General features: G+C 41.6%; 1 protein-coding gene across 1 annotated transcript in view; it reads left to right on the top strand.

Annotated features, from left to right (window-relative positions):
* LOC119745681 overlaps positions 1 to 18,927 on the top strand; it is a 42,895-nt gene extending 23,968 nt beyond the window's left edge. The window contains exons 5-12 of the mRNA XM_038222215.1: positions 3,694 to 3,789; positions 6,141 to 6,289; positions 11,915 to 12,021; positions 14,343 to 14,499; positions 14,685 to 14,789; positions 17,048 to 17,206; positions 17,452 to 17,553; positions 18,259 to 18,927. Coding sequence (XP_038078143.1) covers positions 3,694 to 3,789; positions 6,141 to 6,289; positions 11,915 to 12,021; positions 14,343 to 14,499; positions 14,685 to 14,789; positions 17,048 to 17,206; positions 17,452 to 17,553; positions 18,259 to 18,330 — 947 coding nt within the window. The 3' untranslated portion in view covers positions 18,331 to 18,927. The remainder of the gene's footprint in view (positions 1 to 3,693; positions 3,790 to 6,140; positions 6,290 to 11,914; positions 12,022 to 14,342; positions 14,500 to 14,684; positions 14,790 to 17,047; positions 17,207 to 17,451; positions 17,554 to 18,258) is intronic.
* Positions 18,928 to 22,275: the final 3,348 nt, after the last annotated feature.

Below are 22,275 nucleotides of genomic sequence, written 5' to 3'. Positions count from 1 at the left end.
ATCTACGTCCTTGATGTACTTCGGCCAGCCGTCTTTCACGTACGACGATACAAGGGACAATACGTTGTCTTGCACTGTCTCATCTGTGATTTCTGCAAGTTTGGCATCCGAGGCTGGCCACTGGCTTGTTACCATGCTCACGTGTGCTGCAATTTCTGCTGCGAGATCATCACTGTCATCAGCTGTCTGGTCTGTATGAACTGGAGCTCTAGACAGGGTATCTGCAACGACTAGGGTCTTGCCTGGTGAGTAGACAGCTGTACAGTGGAATTTCATGAGGCGCATCAGTAAGCGCTGGCATCTCAGTGGTGCGTCACAGAGGTCCTTTGAATTGATCAAAGACACCAGTGGTTTGTGGTCGGTTTGTAGGGTCACGTGAAGTCCTCTGATGTAGACATAAAATCTCTCGCATGCCCATACGCTGGCCAACAACTCTTTCTCGATTTGGGCATACTTCCTCTCGGCAGGAGTCAGGGTACGGGAACAGTAAGCGACCGGCTTCCATGTCTCATCTTCGTGCTGCTGTAGTAAGCATCCTCCCAGCCCATAGCTACTGGCATCTGCGCTGACCATGGTAGGTTTAGCGGGGTCATAGAAGGCCAATGTGGGTGATCTGGTGAGGAGTGTCTTGAGGTGTCGGAATGCAATCTTCTGTTGTGCTCCCCACATCCAGTCAACGTTGTCCTTCAGGAGATCAGTGATTGGGGCTGCAACTGATGCTGCGTTCGGGATGAAGCGGGACAACCAATTGACCATGCCCATGAGCCTCTTGACTTCATCCTTTGATGTTGGTGGGGGCATCTGAACGATTGCTGTGATCTTCGAAGGATCAGCATGTATACCATCCTTGTCTAGCTGTAGACCCAGAAAGGTAACCGTCTCTTGAGAAAACTTTGATTTCTCTTTGTTTAGCCGCAAGCCAGCTTTCTGTAGGATTTGGACTACACGATGCACACGTTGATCGTGCTCTGCCTGTGTTCGGCCGGTGATGAGAATATCATCCATGTAGACAACTACCCCATCCAGATTGACGAGTAGGTCACACATAATACGCTGATACAACTCAGGCGCTGATGTGATGCCGAAAGGGAGTCGCGTAAAACAGAAACGCCCAAATGGAGTTATGAAGGTTGTCAATTTCTGACTGTCACTAGCAAGGGGTATCTGCCAAAACCCGTGCTTTGCATCGAGTAAGGAGAACACTTGTGCACCAACAATCTTTCCCAAAACCTCTTCCAGGCTGGGGATAGTGAAACGCTCCCTCTGCACTGCTTTATTCAGTTGTCGCAGATCTACACAGAGTCGAATCTGGTTGTTCTTCTTGGGTACAATCACGATTGGAGCACACCACTCTGTCGGCTCAGTGATGCGCTTCACGATACCTTGGGTTTCCATCTTTTCCAGTTCTTGCTTCAACTGGGGAAGTAGGGGCAAGGGGATTCTGCGAGGAGCGGTCACACAGTATGGAGTAGCGGAGTCGGTTAACTTTATGTTAACCGGTGGGCCTTCAAGACAACCCGTGCCTTCAAACACGTTGTCTCGGTTCACCATGGTGTACACCCGCTGTATCAGACCAAGTGCTTCACATGCTGTCTTGCCAATGACAGGCTGACCACTGGCAAGAATCTGGAACACCAACGAGTACTGACGATTCTTCATTTCACATGACAGTTTCTTTTGTCCAAGAGGTTTGGCCTTGCCACCAAAGTAGCCATGCAAGCGAAGTGTCGTTGGCTGCAATGTCTTATCACTGAGTTTCAGTGATTTGTACACGTTAGCGGGTAGGATGTTGACTTCCGAACCTGTATCTAGCAGGAACTGCACCATCTGTCCCTGCACTTTGATAGGTTGTCTCCACACATCACCATTTAGTATGTCATGGCTGGTGTGATGCACTGTTCCAACGAAGAAATCATTAGTTTCAGTGTCCCCATCATCGCTGTCAGTTGGATCGTGCTGTACTGTATGCAACTTCTTCGGTTTAGCGCGACACACTACCGAGAAGTGACCAAGTTTCTGGCAGTAGTTACACTTTTGTCCACTTGCTGGACAGGATTGGTGGCTTGGATCTCTGCCACATCTACTGCATCTCTTCCCGCCTTGTTGAGGTTTGGCACGTGTCTGTGGGGGTGGCTGTTTGAACGATGGCTTGTACGGTTGCTTGTACGGTTGCTTGGCGTTTCGGTGTAGTGCGTGAACTGATACTGTGTCGGCATTAGGGCTGTTCTTAAATTCACGCAAGTCCTTGACAGCTGTTTCAAGGGTTTTGGCCAAGTCCACGGCTGCTTTGAAGGTGAGACCATCTTTGGTGAGAAGATGTTTCTGGATATTGTTGCTGGTCAGACCACACACAAGCCTGTCTCGCAATGCATCGTCGAGAAACTGGCCAAATTTACATGTACTGGCCAAGTTTTGAAGTGTCATGGCATACTGTGCAATGGTCTCTGATGGCTGTTGATCCCTTTTGTAGAAGCGAAAACGCTCTGACACAACCAGGCGTTTGGGTCCATAGTGGGCGATCAACAACTCACACAGTTCTGTGTATGTTTTCTCAGTTACTGGGGTTGGCTCTGCAAGACTTTTAGCTGTTTTATACACAGTTGGACCGACTGCACTTAACAGAACAGCTGTCTTTTTCTCCTGAGCAATGTCATTTGCTTGAAAATACAAGTTCAGCCGCTCAACATAGTTACGGATATCTTCCACCTCATCATATTTGTCGAGGCGACCGATCAGCGGTGCGCGAGAGTGCGCCCCCTGTTGTGGAGTTTGTGCCATTGTTCTGAACCGTCACTCGTGCGGTGAATTTTCCGACGTAAAAATGCCCTTGTTACGTGTCCAAAAAGTCAAGTGACGTTAGAATACTATGCCCTAAATGTCCGCGGGTATATTAGAAACCCAGCGCTGCCACCATGTTATATGTTAGGGAAATAACTGGAACGGACTCACCGTAAACCATAGACACTGATAGAGTAAGATTCGTTCATAGCGAGCTGCCATCTTGGAACTCCTTTTATTTGATAACATGTAGTTCGTGCCATACGACAATTATCTCGATCTCGATAAATGGAAAATGACCACTCTGTACTGGCCTTTTGATGCTCGCATGCAGCGTGGAGCAAACGATTATATAGGTTTTCCAGCCAATTTCCTGAAATGTTCATTCACTTCTCAAAATCGGTCATACATTTTCGTCTGGCTATGAATGCACGTCTTTAATCCCATTTCATTTCAACGAAAGTTCAATCGTTTTCATTGTCCATGCATTCAGTTTTGAGAAACGACGGCCAATTACGTTACCCGTGCATTCATTTACGCAAGCATACCTTTTCGCGCAGAAGTTTGGAAGACAATTCCGTGAATGTGCAATCAAAAGTACGTTTTTCTCATTCAAAACAGCAGACTGCATCACATAACATTAAACTAAAAGTGAAATAGAATGGTGAATGTTTGAAATCGCCCTCTAAAAGTGAAACGGAATTCTTGGAAACGAATCTGAATGAGCATAAACAAAAGGTGCTGCTCAGTCGCTTAATTGATTAAACCGAAATGGAATCGAATGCTCTTGTAGCAAAAATGAAACGCGTGTTCAGAGCGATTCTCAAATTCAGACGAAAAATGACCGATTTTCAGAAGTGAATGAACATTTTAGGAAATTGGCCGGGAAAACCTATATTTTGTTTCTGTTTTCAGGTTATATTTGTCCCGTGAAGGAAAAGCTTGGGACGACAAAGGACTACTACGTAGATGGAGGACTACTCTGCAACTATCCAATACATTGCTATGACGGTAATGCTCACTTCTTTATTTTGTATTAATTTGTCGTGAGGTGTCCGCACCCAAACGTTCGCGAAACCTCGAACCCAATGAGGTGCTTGTACCTACCATGTATAATGTCGCATTGGGTAGTCGTTTATACTCCTTAAAGTCGTTGAAATGGTCTAGACATTTCATGACTGACTAAGACATTGGAACCGTGGTGAAATGCAATGACACTTGTTTTAATGGAGTTATAGCCTGAATTTTGAACCAAGGAAAGGTACGAATATTCCTAATAGAATGCGGAATAATTGAATGCGGAATTTCGCTCGTACGAGCGAAAGCTTGATGAAGCAATTTAAGCAACCAAGCGAGGGCGTTGCAGTAAAAAGTTTTATGTTAAACTACAGAGGATGCTATGTACAGACTGGTTACATATTACAATTATATAAAAAAAAATCCTTAGACCTCACACAACAATTCCGCATTCTATTAGGAATATTCTTAACTTTCCTTGGTTCAAAATTCAGGCTATAACTCCATTTACAAAAAAAATGTCATTGCATTTCACCACTGTTCCAATGTCTTAGTCAGTTATGAAATGTCTGGGGGGGGGGTACGATCGTACCCCCCACCCTGTAAACAGTCGCTCGTACCCCCCCCCCCCCCCGCCCTGTAAACAGTACGCTGGGACACGCTGATGAATTCACGCTCTGATTGGATAGATTTTGCGTGACCTGTGACCTGCAAGTCATCACGACCACGACCCTGCAAGGTTTCAAACGGCCGTTAAGACTGATTAATTACTCTTTTATTCCCATTCATGAATGCTTTTTTTTCGTAGAAAATGTATGATAACGCAGGTTCTTATATAGCGCTTTTAACAAGATCAGTGCGCTTAGGGAAAATGTACGAAAATGTAAAACTTATCTGTTTTGTAAATTCTTAATTCCCGTCACTTGCCCAGGCCCCGTTTCGAATTCACGTAGGGTCAATTCAATTGCATATAATGCGACGCTTAAAATGTGTCCACATGGCATGCATTGAAAAAGAAATCACATCCGGTATGGATTGTGTACATTTCTACGAGAACGTTTTCGGATAGCATTTGCACGCATTGGCTAACTGCGGTCTTAAACAGCTGCAGCTAGATGCTTTATACATAGGTCATGATAAATTACCCAGAATACCACCCCACTTCCTTCACAAGAATAGGCCCCCCCAAAAAAAATTCGGTCTCTGGTCAGCGCGCGCGTCGATTTTTATCATGCGCGTCGATCTTTTTTTTTCCAAAATGTTCCGCGGTAGCTTCAACAGCCCCCTATTTTCCCGCACCTCCTCAATTTTTTTTTACCAAAGAGCACCAAGGAATGGGAAATTGCACCAAGGCAAATGATCAAAAGCACCAAGGCAAATTATGGAGGACACCAATGTACATGAGGACACCAAAAAGGCAAAATAGTACCCACCTTGTCTGTACAATCCAAGCTTGAAGAAAAAAAAAAAAAAAAAAAAAAAAAAAAGCCGCGTGGCCGCGTCAATTCCGGAACTTTGGTCTGACCAGAGACCGAATATTTTTTTTTTGGCCTTATGTGAAGCTCATCAGCGTGTCCCAGCGCCCTGTTTACAGGGCTAAAGCGGGGGTACGAGCGAACATCCAGCAAGCACATTCTTGCATACAGGGTGAGTAAAAAATAACAAAACCCAAATGTCGGGACTATTGTTTTAGTGAAGTGCTGCATGTGGCACTTTCAAAATTTAGGATATAAAAGCCCAATTCATAAGCCTTCGTTTAGTATAAGAATCATTCAAATCACTCATGTACTTTTCAAGTTACTTCACACAGACATTATATTCATGAAAATCTTTCTTCTTTCGTATGTGAACCTTACACTTTTACCCTTTTGTAAATGGCTGCCACGCCCCTAAAAAAGGTTCTTTTGTGGTGGCTCCACATCTGCAAAACATTTATGTCTTTGTGAAGTTTCCTGCCTTTGTGACAAGTTGGAACAACCGTTTTCACTGCGGGCATGACGAGTGCCCCCCTTTCTAAATGGCTGCCACGCCCCCCAAAACGTACATTTACGATGGCTCCACACCTTAAACACTTTCTCGCATAAATATAAACATCAGTGCCAAGTTTCACGCTTATATAAAAAAAGTGCACAATTTTTTCACATGTCCGCTGGACGAAAAGTTTGAGTATACTTTCAATAGTCGAATCTGTGACATCCGTATATAATTATACCCTTTTGTAGATGAAATTGTGTTTCAGCCATGATTATGACTTGCATTATAAAAGGGAAAAAAATCCTGTTCGTAATTATATTCCAACATTATATTGTTGCATTTGCAAGTGTTTCATTTTTTTTCTGTTTCAGGCTGGTATTTGTCCTTTCTAGCAACCGAAGAACACAAGAGGCGTCCACTCTCCGGAGACCCCAATAGTCCAGAAGAAACCGAAAAATCCCTCTGGGACCCCAACAAACCCTTCTATCCGGGGAACAAAAAAACAGTGGGGATCCTACTTGTAAGTAACAGAAAGCACTTGTTGACAATGTTTATTACGAACTGTGAATTTCATGTCATTTATTCATCGCCTTATGGCTTTTACTTTTTTTGCCTTTTGAAATCCGAGTTAATTGATATGATTTGTGCTACTTTAAATAAGGGAATAAATGTGTGTACGGGAGGTATTATAACACTCTGTTTAAGACCGGTGGGAGTCTGGATGGGTGATAATTACCCAAGGAGAAGCCGAGGGTAATTATCACCCATACCGACCTAAACCGGGAGCTAGGTTATTGTTTAATTAACAATTTGAGCACAAAAGGTTTGATGGTACCAATTGATTGCCTTTCGGGGGGGGGGGTAGTTCCGAAATGACCATTCTTAAGTTGCCCTAGGTCGGATGGGGGTCAGGGGACCATGGTCAAGTGTCCAAAATTTCGAGTTTAAGTAACATGTCGCGCACAAGCGCCGTTTTTGGACTTAAGTTTTGAGATTGACCCCCTGATACCAAAAATGCTACTTAAGAACAGAAAAAGGTCGGATAAAGATACTTAAGAATGATTTAAAGATTGTATTTATATATCTTTCATATATATACTGTATCCGTGTACATGTATCCTGGTCAGTAGTGGAGCTTCTTAGGCCCCATTATTTTTGCCCACACTGTGCCCAAATTTGTGATAAGAGCATGCATGACATACAGTGTGCAGATCCAAAATGGTCATTTTAAGAGGTGGACACACCTTGAAACCTGCCGATTTGGGGGCGGAGCTTGATTTTTTCGAATATTCCTTTTAAAAAAAATAGAGCCCGGTTGATTATATTGTGAGTTTTATAAGAAACTTATTTTGAGTATATATTTACGAGGTAAAACTTTGGGAAAACTCATATAATAGAAATTTTGGACATTTTTTGCCACCGTAGCGCCAGAGTATGTTGGTAAAATGTCGCCAACATGCGAAGACTAGTGGATGTCTCACACTGCGCATGTGCAACAAGTAAAGCCCGTAAGTGAATTAAAGGGAATGTACATCATTGGTTTTTGATGTAATTTTCAGAAATGAACTATTTGAGGGGTTAGTATATATAGATCAAATATTGTTACACTGACGTTTTTGAAGTGTTTTGTTCGAAAAGGTTGGAAAAACCAAGAAAAACTAAAATGTTTAAGTAATCTGGTTCCCTGACTCCACAAAAGATCAAATGGATCAATTTATAGATGATGGAAAATTGTAAGGCACGGGAACCAGTCTAGCTGGCCTGCACCCGTTCATGAAACATGTAACCAATAGCAGACAAAATTTGGACTGAAAAAATGGTTAATTTGGAGCAGTAGTTGAAAAATAGTTAGGTTTTTCCAACGCTGGTCGGCCGACCACCGTAGGGAATGTATACAAAAATACCATTTTCTTGAAAATGACTTCACATCAGGTGCCATAATTTTACAAAATGCTTGAGACTATCATTTACCAACATCCTAGTAAGGTATTTCGTAAAAACTTGGTAGTTTTATTCTTCGATGTTTGCAAATGTTGTATATTCCCTTTAAGATACTATCACAGGTAGTAGGCTATGAACATACGTGGCAAAGTGTTTCGCCTGAAATATGTATAATTTAGAAGTGAGAAAACGTTGAAGGTGGTTTTGGAAATATTCCCACGTGCTGTTTTTACCGAGCTATCCAGCAAATGTTGGCGGTATCCCAATTTGTCAATGTCTTTTTTAAATCAGAAGGAGCTTGTTAGCAGCCATAAACGATGCCATATACACTGAACAATTGCCTGGGTTAATTTTACCCAATAAAGGGTGAAAACTGGAACTACCCAAACTTGGGTTGTTCGATAACCAATTGTTTGGGTTAGAATTTATGTTAAATTCAACCAAAAGTTGTAGTCATACAAGACCAAATTAAATTTGATCTTGAATGACCACAAGTTTTAGTTGAACTTTACTAAATTGTGACGTCATTTCATTCCCAATTCAGGACTAATGGTTTGATTGGTCATTTCGAATCCAGTGTTTTGTAATGCAACAACAGCCGCGCGCGTACATAATAGAACGTGACCAAAGCCTTTGTTGCCGTGTGTATAGCGGTTTTATTTGTTATCCATGCCTATCCATGCGACAAAGGTGACTGACCGAAGTCCTGACATAAAAATCGCCCGCTGATTGGTCAAAGTCTAGAGGTCAAGATGCGGTTGTCTTGCCTAATTAATCAGCGAATCTGTTCATATGTAATATGAGCCGTGGCTTTCGCCACGGTCTGTCCGGTTCGTAAGTGACTTCGTCATACGCGCGCACGCACCACTGATTACGAGCGCCCATTGGATAATCACTCAAGTTGCGTTAACTTCCGGTTCCATTGGTGCCATGCTACACCATCATGGCTAAGTTGAGATGACGTCACACTTACAAACCGGATGGAGTACCGAAGTGAATACGTCACGCGCACAAAATGTGTGTGAAAGACATTAGCGCGTGATTCAGCCCGTAACCAACACGCGCGCGTACTCCATTCGTTTGCATCTATGGTTTGCACTTGCACTACACTTTCTGGGTGCGTTCGAGCGTGCTACTCGTGTACGTTAACACGAGTATACTCCTGAGCGCCCGAACGGCAGGAGTACGACCACTGATCCCTATATAAAGACTGGATAGCTAATAAAGAGCCGCACAATGTACGAATTTGACTCCATATTGGTGAGACCGGCTGGTGATCTACAAAGGACAAGTTTCCGTTTTTATAGACAGCACGATTTTTTTTGTAACGTCGCGGTTCACTTGACTTATATTTTGACCACCACCACTGACCAAGGTTAACTACAATTTTTTTAACGTCGTGGTTACTAAAATACCGCAAATGTGTACGTGACCAAAATGCGCGTCAACTGTTGATACAACGCGCGCGTATTTACGCCTAGAACGTTCGTATTATACGCGGCCATCTTCGTGAGACCGGGGACGAATTGGTCAATATGCAAAGTCTTCTGTGTGAATGTTGTATGCATATCCGCTATCCAGTCTTTATATAGAGATCAGTGAGTACGACCCATTGATCTCCATATGGAGATCAATGGTACGACCCACGGATCAGCAAGAGTATACATGTACTCTCCATCATACCGTGGGCGTTTTCGAATCCCTGTTCTTGACAACACGCGTGTAACACGAGAACGTGTTCTCAGCTGGTTGTTACGAACGCGCGGGTGTGTGTCGCATCGATATAAAGCAATGCAAAATGGCCGACAATCATCTGAATTTGTACTTAGGCCTATTCCAAATGAACGAGGATGACTATTGCAAAACCGGACATGCGGTGATGAAATTGCAGACCTGCACTATAATGGTATTCTTATTCCAATCATTAGGGTATTAGCAAAAAAAAAAACCACAAAACAACTTACGAATCTGCACAGTCCGCCATTTTGTTCAAGCTGCACCTCGCCGAACCCTCCATCAACCGGGGAGTAAAAATCGATCCGCGAACGCCCTCTCGGGTCTGTTCGTCACGTTCGAGACCGCTGTTCTCGTGTCGGGTTAACCCGAGTGTTGTCAAGAACAGGGATTCGAAAACGCCCCGGGAGTATACTCCTGCACCGAGAGTAATGTGCACGCAACATTTTCCTGCAATCGGGAGTAGCAAGAGTAACACGCTCGAACGTACCCCATGGTTCTTAATGACGTCACACTTCCATTACATAGACTAAACGCATATACCGGGGTACCAGCACAATTGAAGAGATCGAACGCGTCGTGTTCTGAAGTAACTTTTTGCAAAAAAAAACTTGGAAAGTTAAGTACTTTTGGGTGTTTCGTGTGTCCAAACTTTTGTGTAAACGAAAGTCTCCATCTCTTTTCGATTGCACGAAAAATAACACAGAATGCAAATTCGGTTTCTAAGGCCCCCATAGCTTTGTGTGCACCGCGTTGATCCCATAGAGCTATATTAAATTACTAGAGCGCGAACTCGATGTACAAAGAGATGCCTGATGAAAATGAAGTTAGAAATTTTGTATGTATTTTGTACGTCTATTTGCATCATTTGCGTTTGTATTCCATACCGGTGCGTTATCGAAGCCAATACGCCCAAAACCAAAACGCACTATCAGCAAATGAGCGTGTCATTTTGCTCTACGCAAACAGCGCAACGCGTGCGCGAATCGCTGCAGACGCTTTTTGCCGTGACGTTTTTTTGAACTGTCATGACGCGCTTAAGTTGTTTGCGTATGTTCTACTTGCGCGTTGCATGTAGAGTACACTTTTAAAATTAAATCCATCTAATTTCATTATGTTCTAAAAAAAAAAAGCACATGAATTCAAAATGTCTGCGCCCAGGACGGCTTCAAACATAGATATAGAATAAAAAGACTAGTTCGACAGCGCGTCCACACGCGCGGACTTTCATGGAGGGTCACGTGCTGGAGGAAAGATACAAATAATGCACAAAAACGTGACAAACGCAACGCCGTTTACGCGCACAGTGCACCATCATCGCTAATGCGTGTGCGCATCGCGTCGCGCGCGTTGAACGAGGTCACGTGCTGGAGGAAAGATACATTTAGCTCCGTTACTTTACGTTAACTTGTTGCGCGTCCACGAGAGACAAAAAAATGGCGGAGATTTATCGCACAGATTTATCTCCGTAACGGTCGTCAAATTCAAGATAGTACATGACGCTGCAAAAAGTTCGCCCCTACGATCCAAGTATACTTGATGTACAAAGTCGTAGTTGAATTTCAAGTTTTCTTAATGAAAGCAATGGTTTTTTATCAACTCATTTTAAAAAGTTTATAAGCAATTAGCAGCAATTAGCAGTTAATTAAACCTATATCACTGACTCGGAAATACTCGGGCGCTATCCGATAGTCGACGAAATGAACTCGGCAAACTTCGGACATTTTCGGAAAAAAAGGAGGAATTCCTCCCATTTTAGTCACGTGACGTAAATTGTAACACAATGTATTTCTGGAGGCTACCTGACCTCAACCTCATCCCCAGTGCTTACTTTATTTCCAACCGTGTTTCCAATAGTAAACCCTGGATAGTAAACTTTCTTTACGTGTTTTCACGATCATTCGTCCACGCCTTCTCAAAAACATTCCTTTCCTTTTCCAATTTGTTCATATTAATATGAAATGTGATACTGCATGTTGTCTCGATAAGATCGTAACAGTTTAATTAAATAAATCGCGTTTTCGTAACTCACGCTGTGCTCGCGCTGCGACAAATTGACTCTGTTTTTACCCCAGACACCGCATACAAAAACGAACGATAATGTAACGCACATGCAGGCACCAGACTATTCCTCATTTGCATACGTGTTCAAAAATCTTGCACATGCAAATGATCCAATACCAGGGTGAGAGAGCAGGTAGTGATGGGCGCGTACTGCTCGACACCCTGGGGTCGAGGTTGACCTGACCTAAGATTCATCAGGAATACATGTAGTCAGAATGTTTTGGTCTGAGAACCAGACTAGAGGAGTTAGCGCTCTAGTAAAAGAATCGTCGAATCTTGATGTGCACCATAATACCGAACTGGCTTATTTAGGGAACACGATCAAAAATGGCTTCATCATGAATAATTGAATATCTATGACCACTTTGACTAGTTCTTACCTCAATGTTTGTGTGATCTCATTCAGTATGCCAACGATGAGAGGGAGATTATGAAGGACGACCTGATGAAACGTTTTGATGATCATATCAAACTGTCTGAAAAGCCGAACTTCCCTAACACCCGTCTGGCCAAGTATGATAAAGTCTATTTTCAGTTTTGTAAACGATCTGAGGGGTAGCAAGGTCATTGATATCAGGAGTGGGGGGGGGGGGGTAAATTTGAAAAGGGGACTCGCGCATTCGTGCAGAAATGTAGACAGTTTTTTTTTCTCTGGACACTTTGCCTCATTAAATAGTGGGGTGGGGGGGGGGGGGGGACTGGTACAATCTTCCATTGGGGGCACTGTTCAAACTTCGTACCCCTGCCCTGCAAACAGGACTCTGGGAAGGGCTGATGAATTTAAGCTCTCATTAGATAGATTTTGCGTGATCTGTGACCCGCAACTCATCACGGTCACTATCCTGCAAGGTTTAAAACGGCCGTTAAAGACATTTATTCCCATTCATAAATTCTTATTTTTCGTGAAAAGCGTAACAATGTAGGAGAATCTGAAAAAAAAGGTATTAGTTCTGTAAATGTTCAATTCCCGTCACTTGCCGCAGAGGCGCGGCACCGTTTCGAATTCTCGAAGCTGTGGTCAAATTGCATACTCAGTACAGTATGCGACGCTCAAATTATTTTGTCCACATGGTCCGCAATAATAGCAAACAAATCACCTCCGGTATGGAATGTATGCATGAACATTTTCGGATAGCATTTGCGGTCATTAACCGCGCTCTTAAACAGCAGCTGCTGCAGGATGTCTTTATAAATCACGATAATTTACCCAGAATGCCATCCCCACTTCCTTCACAAGATTCTGTGAAGCTCATCGGTCCTTCCCAGCGCCCTGTAAAGTGTTTGCAGGGCGGGAGTGCAAGCAAATGTTCAAACGTGACAATCATGCACACTATTGGACAATAGATGGCGCTCTTCAGGGCGGCACACACGCGAAATTCCAAACAAAAGCACTCGTAAACGGCCGCTCGTAAAGGGCACTTGTTTTGAAAAACAAAGGGCACTTGTTTAAATAAAATAAAAGGGCACTCTTTAAAATTATTGTGTGTGTGGGGGGGGGGGGGGTTAAACGCTGGTGAAAAAGGGCACTTGAATGGAAAAGGAAAGTATTTAAAAATATTGGGAGGGGGAAGTAAATACCCCCCCCCTTACTCTCCCCCCCCCCCCCCGCAACCACATCCGTTGGCCACGCCTCTGAAGATATCAAAGCATAATATAGGTTTTCCCGGCCAATTTCCTTAAATGAACATTCACATTTCAAAATCGGTCATTCCTTCGTCTGAATATGAATGCACGTCTTTAATCCCATTTCGATTCAACGAAAGTTCAATCGTTTTCATTGTCCGTGCATTCGGTTTTGAGAAACAGACGGCCAATTACGTTTATACACAAGCATACCTTTTCTAAAATAACTTCAGGTACAGCTAATTTGATTGACGGTTGATAAAAAAGAAACCCCTAATTGTATCTGGTGCCGATGGCATTAAATAAAAAGTGAAATAGAATGCTGACCGTTTGAAATCGCCCTCTAAAAACGAACAAGAAGTCTTGCAAACGAATACGACCGGACATAAACGAAAGGTGCTGCTCAATAACTTATTTGATTGAACTGAAATGGAATCGAATGCTGTGGTAGCAAACATGAAACGCGTGTTCAGAGCGATTCTCAATTTCAGACGAAAATGAATGACCGATTTTCAGAAGTTGAATGAACATTTTGGGAAATTGGCGGAGAAAACCTATAATTACGCTCTGTCTCGTCATAGATGAAACGTAAATACCCAATCTAAAATAGCTTTTGCAACGGCCCATTATATGCGATGTAAAATTCATATGAACATGGGCACTTGGGTTTATAGCAGTCAAGCTCTGCAGAATAAGTTTCTAAAGATGTCATTCTGATTTCAGTTTTACGTTGTATACCTAAAATTGTCGAGACTTAGAAACACTAAAGTTAAAATCTTACTGCAGCTCGGGTCAATGTTTGAATTTGCCATCAGATCACAGATTCATACTGGTTGAGTTTTAGAGTTTTTTTCTAATATATGAATTCATCGTTCATAGTTCATTTTATAAAAACAGTCGAGGTTTTACAAGCATAATATAACAAAACTTGATAACGGATTCCGCTCTTTTTCACCCAAATCCTGCCTCAATAAAGCCTGGTTATAGATTATACGTTTGACCCTGGTGATTATATCGTTTGTGACAAATTATTGCATTATTATGTTACAGGGGAAACGGGGGTGAATTTGTTAAAATAAAGACAATTCTTGATCTGCATACATAATCTGAACAAAAAAATCGACACATTTTGCTCATCATGACAAATAAATGGATAAACAGTTTCAAAAGTGACCAATCAAAGAATAAAATAATTATCTTATTGTATACAGCCAGCAGAAGGGGCCAATGGAGGAAATAAATAAAAAGAGGACCGAGCGTCGAACACTTATGGAATCGTTTTCCAAGTTTCGCAAGGTACTTGGGGACAGCGACATCGACCACTGCAGGCCTATCAGTGAGCAGAAATTCGAGGAGGCCATGAACAAGGTATGGCCTTCTTGGCAATAATGTATTTTTGTTCATGTAGGAAGATCGACTGGGTTATTTTGTTAATTAAAGAAAATTATTGATCTGCATCCATAATCTAATCCCAAAAAATCGACAACATAATGTTTTTGTTGTTTGGCTTTTCTGCGGGAACGTAATAGTTCACTTCATGTTCTCCCACACAGCCAAACTCGGAATTCACAACCGAAGACAAGAAGCAGCTATTTGGAGATGACTACAGTGACTCCAAGACACTGTTCAAACAGCTGGATATCGACCGAAGTGGCAAAGTACGAATATGAACCTTCATTTCTTTCGCCAGCAAAACCCAACTTTTTTTGGTTTTTATATCCTATAAATTCGACGGTCCGGTTTACGGACAGTATTTTCAGTAGATGCACCCATACCTTAAACAAAACCCGTAAAATCATCCATTTCCCGTGTTTTTTTTTTTACTGGAAATTCCCGTAATTGGTGGTGCCGTGACGCGCATGCTGGGATTTACACTGTGTTTGTACGTAAATTACCCTTCACAATCTCTCCCCTTTTTCTAACCTCGCAACCGCTTTTTTAAAGCTGTGATTCGCATGTATGCGTGTGTGGCGCGGATCCCGCCGGGCCAAACCTAAGTTTGTTGGGATCAAGTCTGACACCAGTTAAAGTGTCGTTGATCTCCAAACCAAGCTTTTCCCAGACATGTCGGACCAATCAGATGCGAGCGACCTCAGGAGCAGGTTCGTTTCGGAGGAAATATACCGCCGAAATGTACCTTGACAACAGGATTGTCGGCCCTTTATGTCGGCATAACAAAATGATTTTAACAATAATTAAGAAATACACAGTAATAATCGGACTTAATTTGTGCTGTTTTATGGCCAACTGCTCACGTCAGCAGCAACGCGCGTTGTATCAGTAATGCACAACAATACGGTAAGCAATGCACCGAGCATTGCACTACTAAGTCAGTAATGAGCAACAGATTAAGCAATGCACCACTATGTCAGCTATGCACTACTAAATCAGCAATGTTCACCGCCGCAATTAAGAAATTTACAGTAATAATTTGGACTTAATTTGGGCTATTTTATGGCCAGGGTCACTGGAGTAAGTTGTAATTTGGAGACATCCAACTGCTCACATCAGCAGCAACGTGAGCAGCGCACACCAATGCACAACAATACGGTAAGCAATGCACCGAGCATTGCACTATTAAGTCAACAATGAGCAACAGAAGCACTGTACAACAGTGTAAGCTATAATGTATACTTAATCAGCAATGCTCAACGCCGCAAGCAATATGTACAGCCCGTTCAGCTTTAAGCTTCACCCATACAAGCTATCGTCAGCATCGTACGGCTACGTATACGCGTAGGCATTGCACAGCGTAAGTTAAAGGTAGAGTCCATCATTTGTAATTTGTGCATTTTGTTCGTTTGAAGCAACAAAAGAGTTCAAAATCTAATGAAGGATACTGAGCAACTAACCTGATGAAGTTTCAGCTAAGCTTCAGCTGTACATTCCGAGAAAAACAGCATTCTAAGATCTCAATTTCAAATCAAAAGTTGCTGAATCATGTTTTGAATTGTTTTGAATTGCAACTATACGCGACGTCGCGCACTGATCCGACGAATTATAACAACCGCGCGCGCGTGTGCGTCGTTCGAATACTTGTGCGCGCTGCGCTGAATAACAAAACGAACTACTAATTTAAATTTTCCTACGGTGCTTCTTAAGAATCACCGTTGGAAATGCCTTCTTTCGTTGATTACTTCAAAATGACAGCTTCCCAGAAAGAATAATTTCACAGGGAGTTTAGTCTCCTTACTATCTTTCAACCAAGTTAGTTTTTCAACAATAATTACGCCAGTTACTTTTCGGATTGCTGCAAATGATGGACTCTACCTTTAAGCACGGTCATAGTCTTCGCCCAAGACGTCAGTGCTTAAAACCGATAGTTGTATTGTTGTGGCGCGCCCTTGCATACTTTTTTTTCTTTGCAATTTTAATGCTCCTGATTTTTAGAAATAAAGAGTGTTGTGGACAAAATCGTGTTTCGTGATCAAAGATTGTGCATGGTTGTTCACTATTTTCTCGAAAAGTGTAATATCCACTGAGCTAAAACGTTAGCAGGTTATATTATTATGTTTTAAACGTTCTTCTTTGAATTTTTTAGTGGTGTTGTCACCATGGGCGTCGCGAGGGGGGGGGGGGCAAGGGGGCGCTTGCCCCCCCCCCTTGAAAAGCAAAACAAAAACAAAAACAAAAAAGAAACCAGAAAAAAAGAGGCTCGAAGTCATAGTGGTGTAAATTTAAAGAGTTGGGGGGGGGGGCATAATGTCTCTGCCCCCCTCTAAAACTGAGAAATCGAGAAAATGTTGAGAAAAACAGGAATTGTTTTGGGAAAAATATGTTTTGCCCCTCGAGAAAAAATCCTGGCGACGCCCATGGTTGTCACTCAAAACGAACCAAATGCATGAAAAAGCAAATGATTCTATATGACTTTAATTTAAAGACATGAATTTACATTTTGTTTCATTTTTCCTGGAAGTTAACTGCACAAGAACTGACAGCGTTCGGGTGGAAAAAAGGCTTGAAGATTATGGATTATTTGCGAGGCTACAGCCGGCAGGAAATCACTGGTATGGGGAGCTACTTCCGCACCATTTTGAACAGCTTGCTGCTCAATATGAAGAGAGTCTACATTAAGGTAATCCTGATTTCCAAAAGGGTCACAAGTATCTTTGAGGATTAAAAGAAACGCTTTCCGCTGCATTCATATTCCCTATTTTGTATGGTCTTTCGACTTTGTCTATTTGCTATACATTTTAGGTATAGCACTTATGACCAAAACGTGTACAGATATTGTGGTATTGTTCTTCTTCGACAATAATTTAATTTCCATTGTGGTCTACGATAAACTTGTTAATGAAAGCTATCACTTTGCATGTACAGGACAAAGAGGATGTGGTGCAACGTACGATCGGCATTAACACCAGCTACCTGGATACTCTGGACTTCGACATGGAGGAACAAGACCAAATTTACATGGTTCAGGTAAAAATTACTTTTAGGTTTTTTTCTGTTTTGGGTTTTGTGGGTTTTTCTTTTCTTTTTGTGTGTGAAGCTTTAGAAAAAAAGGTGTTCTTGTTAAATGTTTATGAAATTCCACGCATCTCAATAACTGAAGATTATATTTTCGTTTTTGTAAAATTATTTTGGCGTATGAACAGTACTCACTGGTGGAGTCATTGAAGAAGTTCCAATAGCTTTTTTCCACGTGTTGCATCCATTTTGAATTCCTTGCCTGATGTTTGTTTCCCTCTCACCTCCGATTTGTCCTGTTTCAAGAGGAATTATCTTCCTACCTTCAACTTCCCGAGTACTACTCTTCTTCTAATTTCTCTTGTAGCTATGTACCTTGAGTGGTAAGATTTGAGGCTTTGCATGGTGGAGATACTAAATGATGAAAGGTTTGCGGAAACACCATGTGCGAATAATTTCTCAACTAAGAGCATGGTTCTTTACCTCTGGTTCTTTTCAGAACCATTCTCTTAGTTGAGAAATTATACCTTGAGTGGCTTTTAGCCTTGTCAAGGCCGGGCTCATATTCAGAAGTATCCCCTGTCTTAGCAACTGAGCGGAAGTGTGGATCACACTGAAGTACATTATTCAGTACGACTGTTCGTATGAATTGTTTTGTCTTTGTTGTTTGGCTGTTCTGAAGTATTTTAATGTTTTGATCCATTTTTCCGTTCACAGCAAGGCAAGCTTGGCTGCATAGCTTTTCTCCGTGAACTCATTGCCAAGGAAAAGATGGTCCGCAAGACATGAACTGCACGGTAGAAAAACACATTGGATTTGGTATTGGAGATAACTATACGCTCACCAGTTTGGCTTTTTGGAGCTTTTTGTAAGCGAAGGCTATGACACTTATCATCGAGGCTATGAAACGCGTGGTGAACTTGATCTTGTATTTTATGACAAGTGCACCTATATAAAAACGCAAGCAAAAACGTAATTTTTTTTAGGAACACATTTTGTACAGCTTTAAACTCATCTTAAATGTATGAAAACTGTTTGACATCCATTTTTCATTAATTTTGTTGAATCGTGCTCTTTTAAAAAAAAATGTCCACGCTTTTCCGGACAACTGAGGGCGCTGTTGCTGTGATATCATTTCAGGAAGTTTTCTGTAAATTCTGTTCAAGTTCGGAACCCAAAATTTGACCATTGAAAATATTTGTGAGAAAGTGTTGCTCATTAGCTGTCATGTATTGACACAACAACGAATTAAGACAAGAAAATGTCCAGCGAAATATCCAAAATCACGTAGCAACTTTCACGGAGCTGCAAAAAAGCTGTAACATTGAGGTTTCTGCCTTTAATGACATCACACTTGTGGTCATGAATAGAAAATTCGCATTGACAGAAAAAAGGACACCAAAATACCCTTAAAAATGGCACAACGAAAATTGAAAATAAGGTTAAATGGGACACAAAGGTGCATTGTAAATTACATAACATGGGCCCTAAAGGACTCAAAAGTGTGATTTCTTTCACAGTATAAGGTACAGTTTATCATAATATTCTTTCAAAGATAATCATTCTGCTTTAATTTGATAATAGGGTTTTATTCAGTGAAATAATTTGTGTGTTCACGGTTTGTTAACAGTAAAATGTAAGTATTTTTTTTCAAAGCACTTTCAAATTGGCACTTATGATATTGGGATTCGTGGATTTGTCGTTTTTTTCTTAATATAACACTTGAGGTGTAATCTTAATTTCTCTTATGAAACTTGTTTTGTTTACAGACGTTTTACAAGGAATATTCAGAGTAAGTTGTGAAGTGTTAAATATAAGCCTCTGTACTGATGACGTCACAATTTGTTTATACGTGTGCTGTTTTATGGGAGCGTGATGGGGACGACACTCTCGCAGCCCCATAGAAAAGCACACGAGTAAACAAAGTGTGACGTCATCAGTACAGATGCTTATTTATTCGGAGGCATGTAATTGAATGTAGTTGGATTTATCGTAATGAATATAATTATATCAATTTTAATTTGGTTTTGTGGGTTTCTTTCATATAAGGCTACTCGAATAATGAAATCACAAAGTTTGTTATTTTAGGCCTACATCTTTGATTTGTAAACACCTTCAAGTTGTTATTGATTGCTTTGTAATCACTTTGGAAGATGTTAACGATCCAAAGCCGCGTTCCTGTAGCGAACCATTTTTGTCCGTAAACTGGGCAGGATATCGGGCGGAGGGTTTTCTAATAACTTTTTGGTTGTGTTATTTCGTTTACTTGTATAATGTTAGCATTAAAATCCATGTCATTGTGCTTCATGAGTTTATTTTGTGGTCCCCGTGTTATAGTCTCAATTATCAGGCATGGATATAGTTTTTCTTTTTTTCATAGGATTTTCTATTTTCCCGTCTTTTTTCATTTACTATTATTTCCTCTATTTTTTCAGCATTCTGTACAGTAGACATTACACTTTTGGGGTCAGCAAGACGCTTTTTCCTTTTGTTTCTGAGGGTCCAAATATCATGCCTAACAATAAATCTTAGCGAAAAAGAACGACCGAATTACGACACATACTGTATATGAAAAGCACTGTAGTTAAAATTATGTGAAATCTCAGCTCCAATAGACCGCTTGCAGACGCGATCGATAATCGACGCGCGAAGGCGCGCGACGCCATGTTGTGGGACAGGCGTATATCAATTCACGCACATTTTGTCCCATAACATGGCGTCGCTCACCTTAGCGCGTCAATTATCGAACGCGTCTGCAAGCGGTCTATATCAGACACACGAATTGTGAAGTAGGCCTATTCAAGTACTGTCAAGTAGCATTGTTTTGCCAGTTACTATCTTGGTACCAAATTTCATTTCATTCTCGTATTTTCCTTGTAAAAATAATCAAATATTATTGTAAACATTTATGTGCATTTTTTATATCAAATGTTGCTCCATTCTTATTTCTACTTCTGAGGGTTCAACATGTATGAATAAAAAACTTCTAAGAAGGCAGGAATACCATTGTATATAATGTACTTTTTATAGAGTGGTTCAAACTAAAAACCTTTGATTTTTCCAACTAGAAAGTAGAAGGCATGATTTATTTTCTACAGAATGTATACGGTTGTTACATTTTCGTTGTGTTACATTGGACTGTTTTGATATAACTTACGGAGACTATTGTTAACTTAATCTTATTAATATCCAGTACACACAGCTGGTTAACTTCCCAAATTGTCAACTGTCGCTTGCGTTAAGGTTGTACAGGGCCAACTGAGTCGCGGAAGAAGTACATTGTTTTAACCGAAGTTGTTTTAAACGAAGAGTACGGTACATGTATACAAGTAAAGTTCATGCAAGATTCAGACTTTCCGCAGACACAAATTAATCCAAAACGAACGCATGGAAGAAAAACCACAATGGAATGTTACCAATCGCTCACGGTAACCTTTAACAAAATTAAACTCTAATGCGAACGCAGCTTACTACTGTCCTCATTGAGGGCGCCCACCGGCCGCGCAAGGGGTCACTATATAGACCATTATCATGTTGCAGCCATCGTGACTTTTTCCATTCAAATTAACGTAACCAAAGCAAGGCTGGAAGGGAAAATAGTCTGGTTCCTTTTTGCAGAAAAAAATTATCAATTAGTACTGTTATTGGATACAGGGAACATGACTGAAATGGTGGCAGCATGATGAAGGTCTATAGGCCTAGGATGGATCGGAGGACGGCCGGCGTTGGCGGAAAGTATTCGAGGTTTTGACAATGTTTGGGACGAAGTTTGTTTGTATGTGGCGGCAAACACAGTAGTAAGGGGAACTCAATATTACTTCATGTATTAGAGTCTCGCTGACTAAGAATTCACTAACAGTACGGCAGATAGGTGATGGGATTGTGCCTTTGCCGATGCAAGCATGACATTTGGCACAGTCAGAGTATGGCATGAGAAAGATATTTGGCTACAGGGCCATCGCAGATTTGTCCTTTAAAGAAATATAGGTAGAATAACAAGCAATGTCAGCCATTTCGAAAACTTTGAAAATTGCTTGTTATTCATCTGCCCATATTTTTTTCCAAGGACAAATCTGCGATGGCCTTATAGGGATCCTAGTCAAAATCATTCTAAGATATACTCTTACTCAAGGGCCGATCCAGGGGAGGGGGGGGGGGCCAAAGGGGGCCATGCCCCCCCCCAAAAAAAAAAACCACGAAACCAATTTTTTTTTAATGTGACATCGAAATAAAGGCAGGCAATGAGTACACCACCATCTTTTCCTCAAAAAACATTGGTTAAGGTGGTCAGAAATTGCCTCAGATCGCACCACAGAGCATCTAGATTCCAGAAATCCAACCCCACGCCGTAAATTTTTGACCCACTTTTTTGGGGGACCACATTTTTTTTTGGCCCCCCCCCCCAAATTGTGTTCTTGATCCGCCCTTGCTCTTACTGTGTGCCAAATGCAATGATATTGTATCATCAAACTGGCACAATTCCCCTAAATATCTTCCCTATCTGCCCCACTATAATCGGGGAACTCACCAGAATGCTCACTCAGAGACTAGTGAAGTTGATTAAGCAGTTGCACACATCAATTTGATTGCATTAGCGAAAACAGGGTGAACCACGTGAAGGTTGCAATCTTGATGTATTATGAGCTCGGATACCAGGCAAAAGGGATATGTTCAGCCCCCCCCCCCCCCCCACCCCCACCCCCGTGAGAACACTGAAATACGGACTCATTGGTT

The sequence above is a fragment of the Patiria miniata genome, unplaced genomic scaffold (genome assembly GCF_015706575.1).
Source record: "Patiria miniata isolate m_02_andy unplaced genomic scaffold, ASM1570657v1 HiC_scaffold_7, whole genome shotgun sequence".
NCBI classification, from domain to species: domain Eukaryota; kingdom Metazoa; phylum Echinodermata; class Asteroidea; order Valvatida; family Asterinidae; genus Patiria; species Patiria miniata.
The sequence above is the reverse complement of the archived record's forward strand: the minus strand, read 5'-3'. Positions and strand labels throughout refer to the sequence as shown.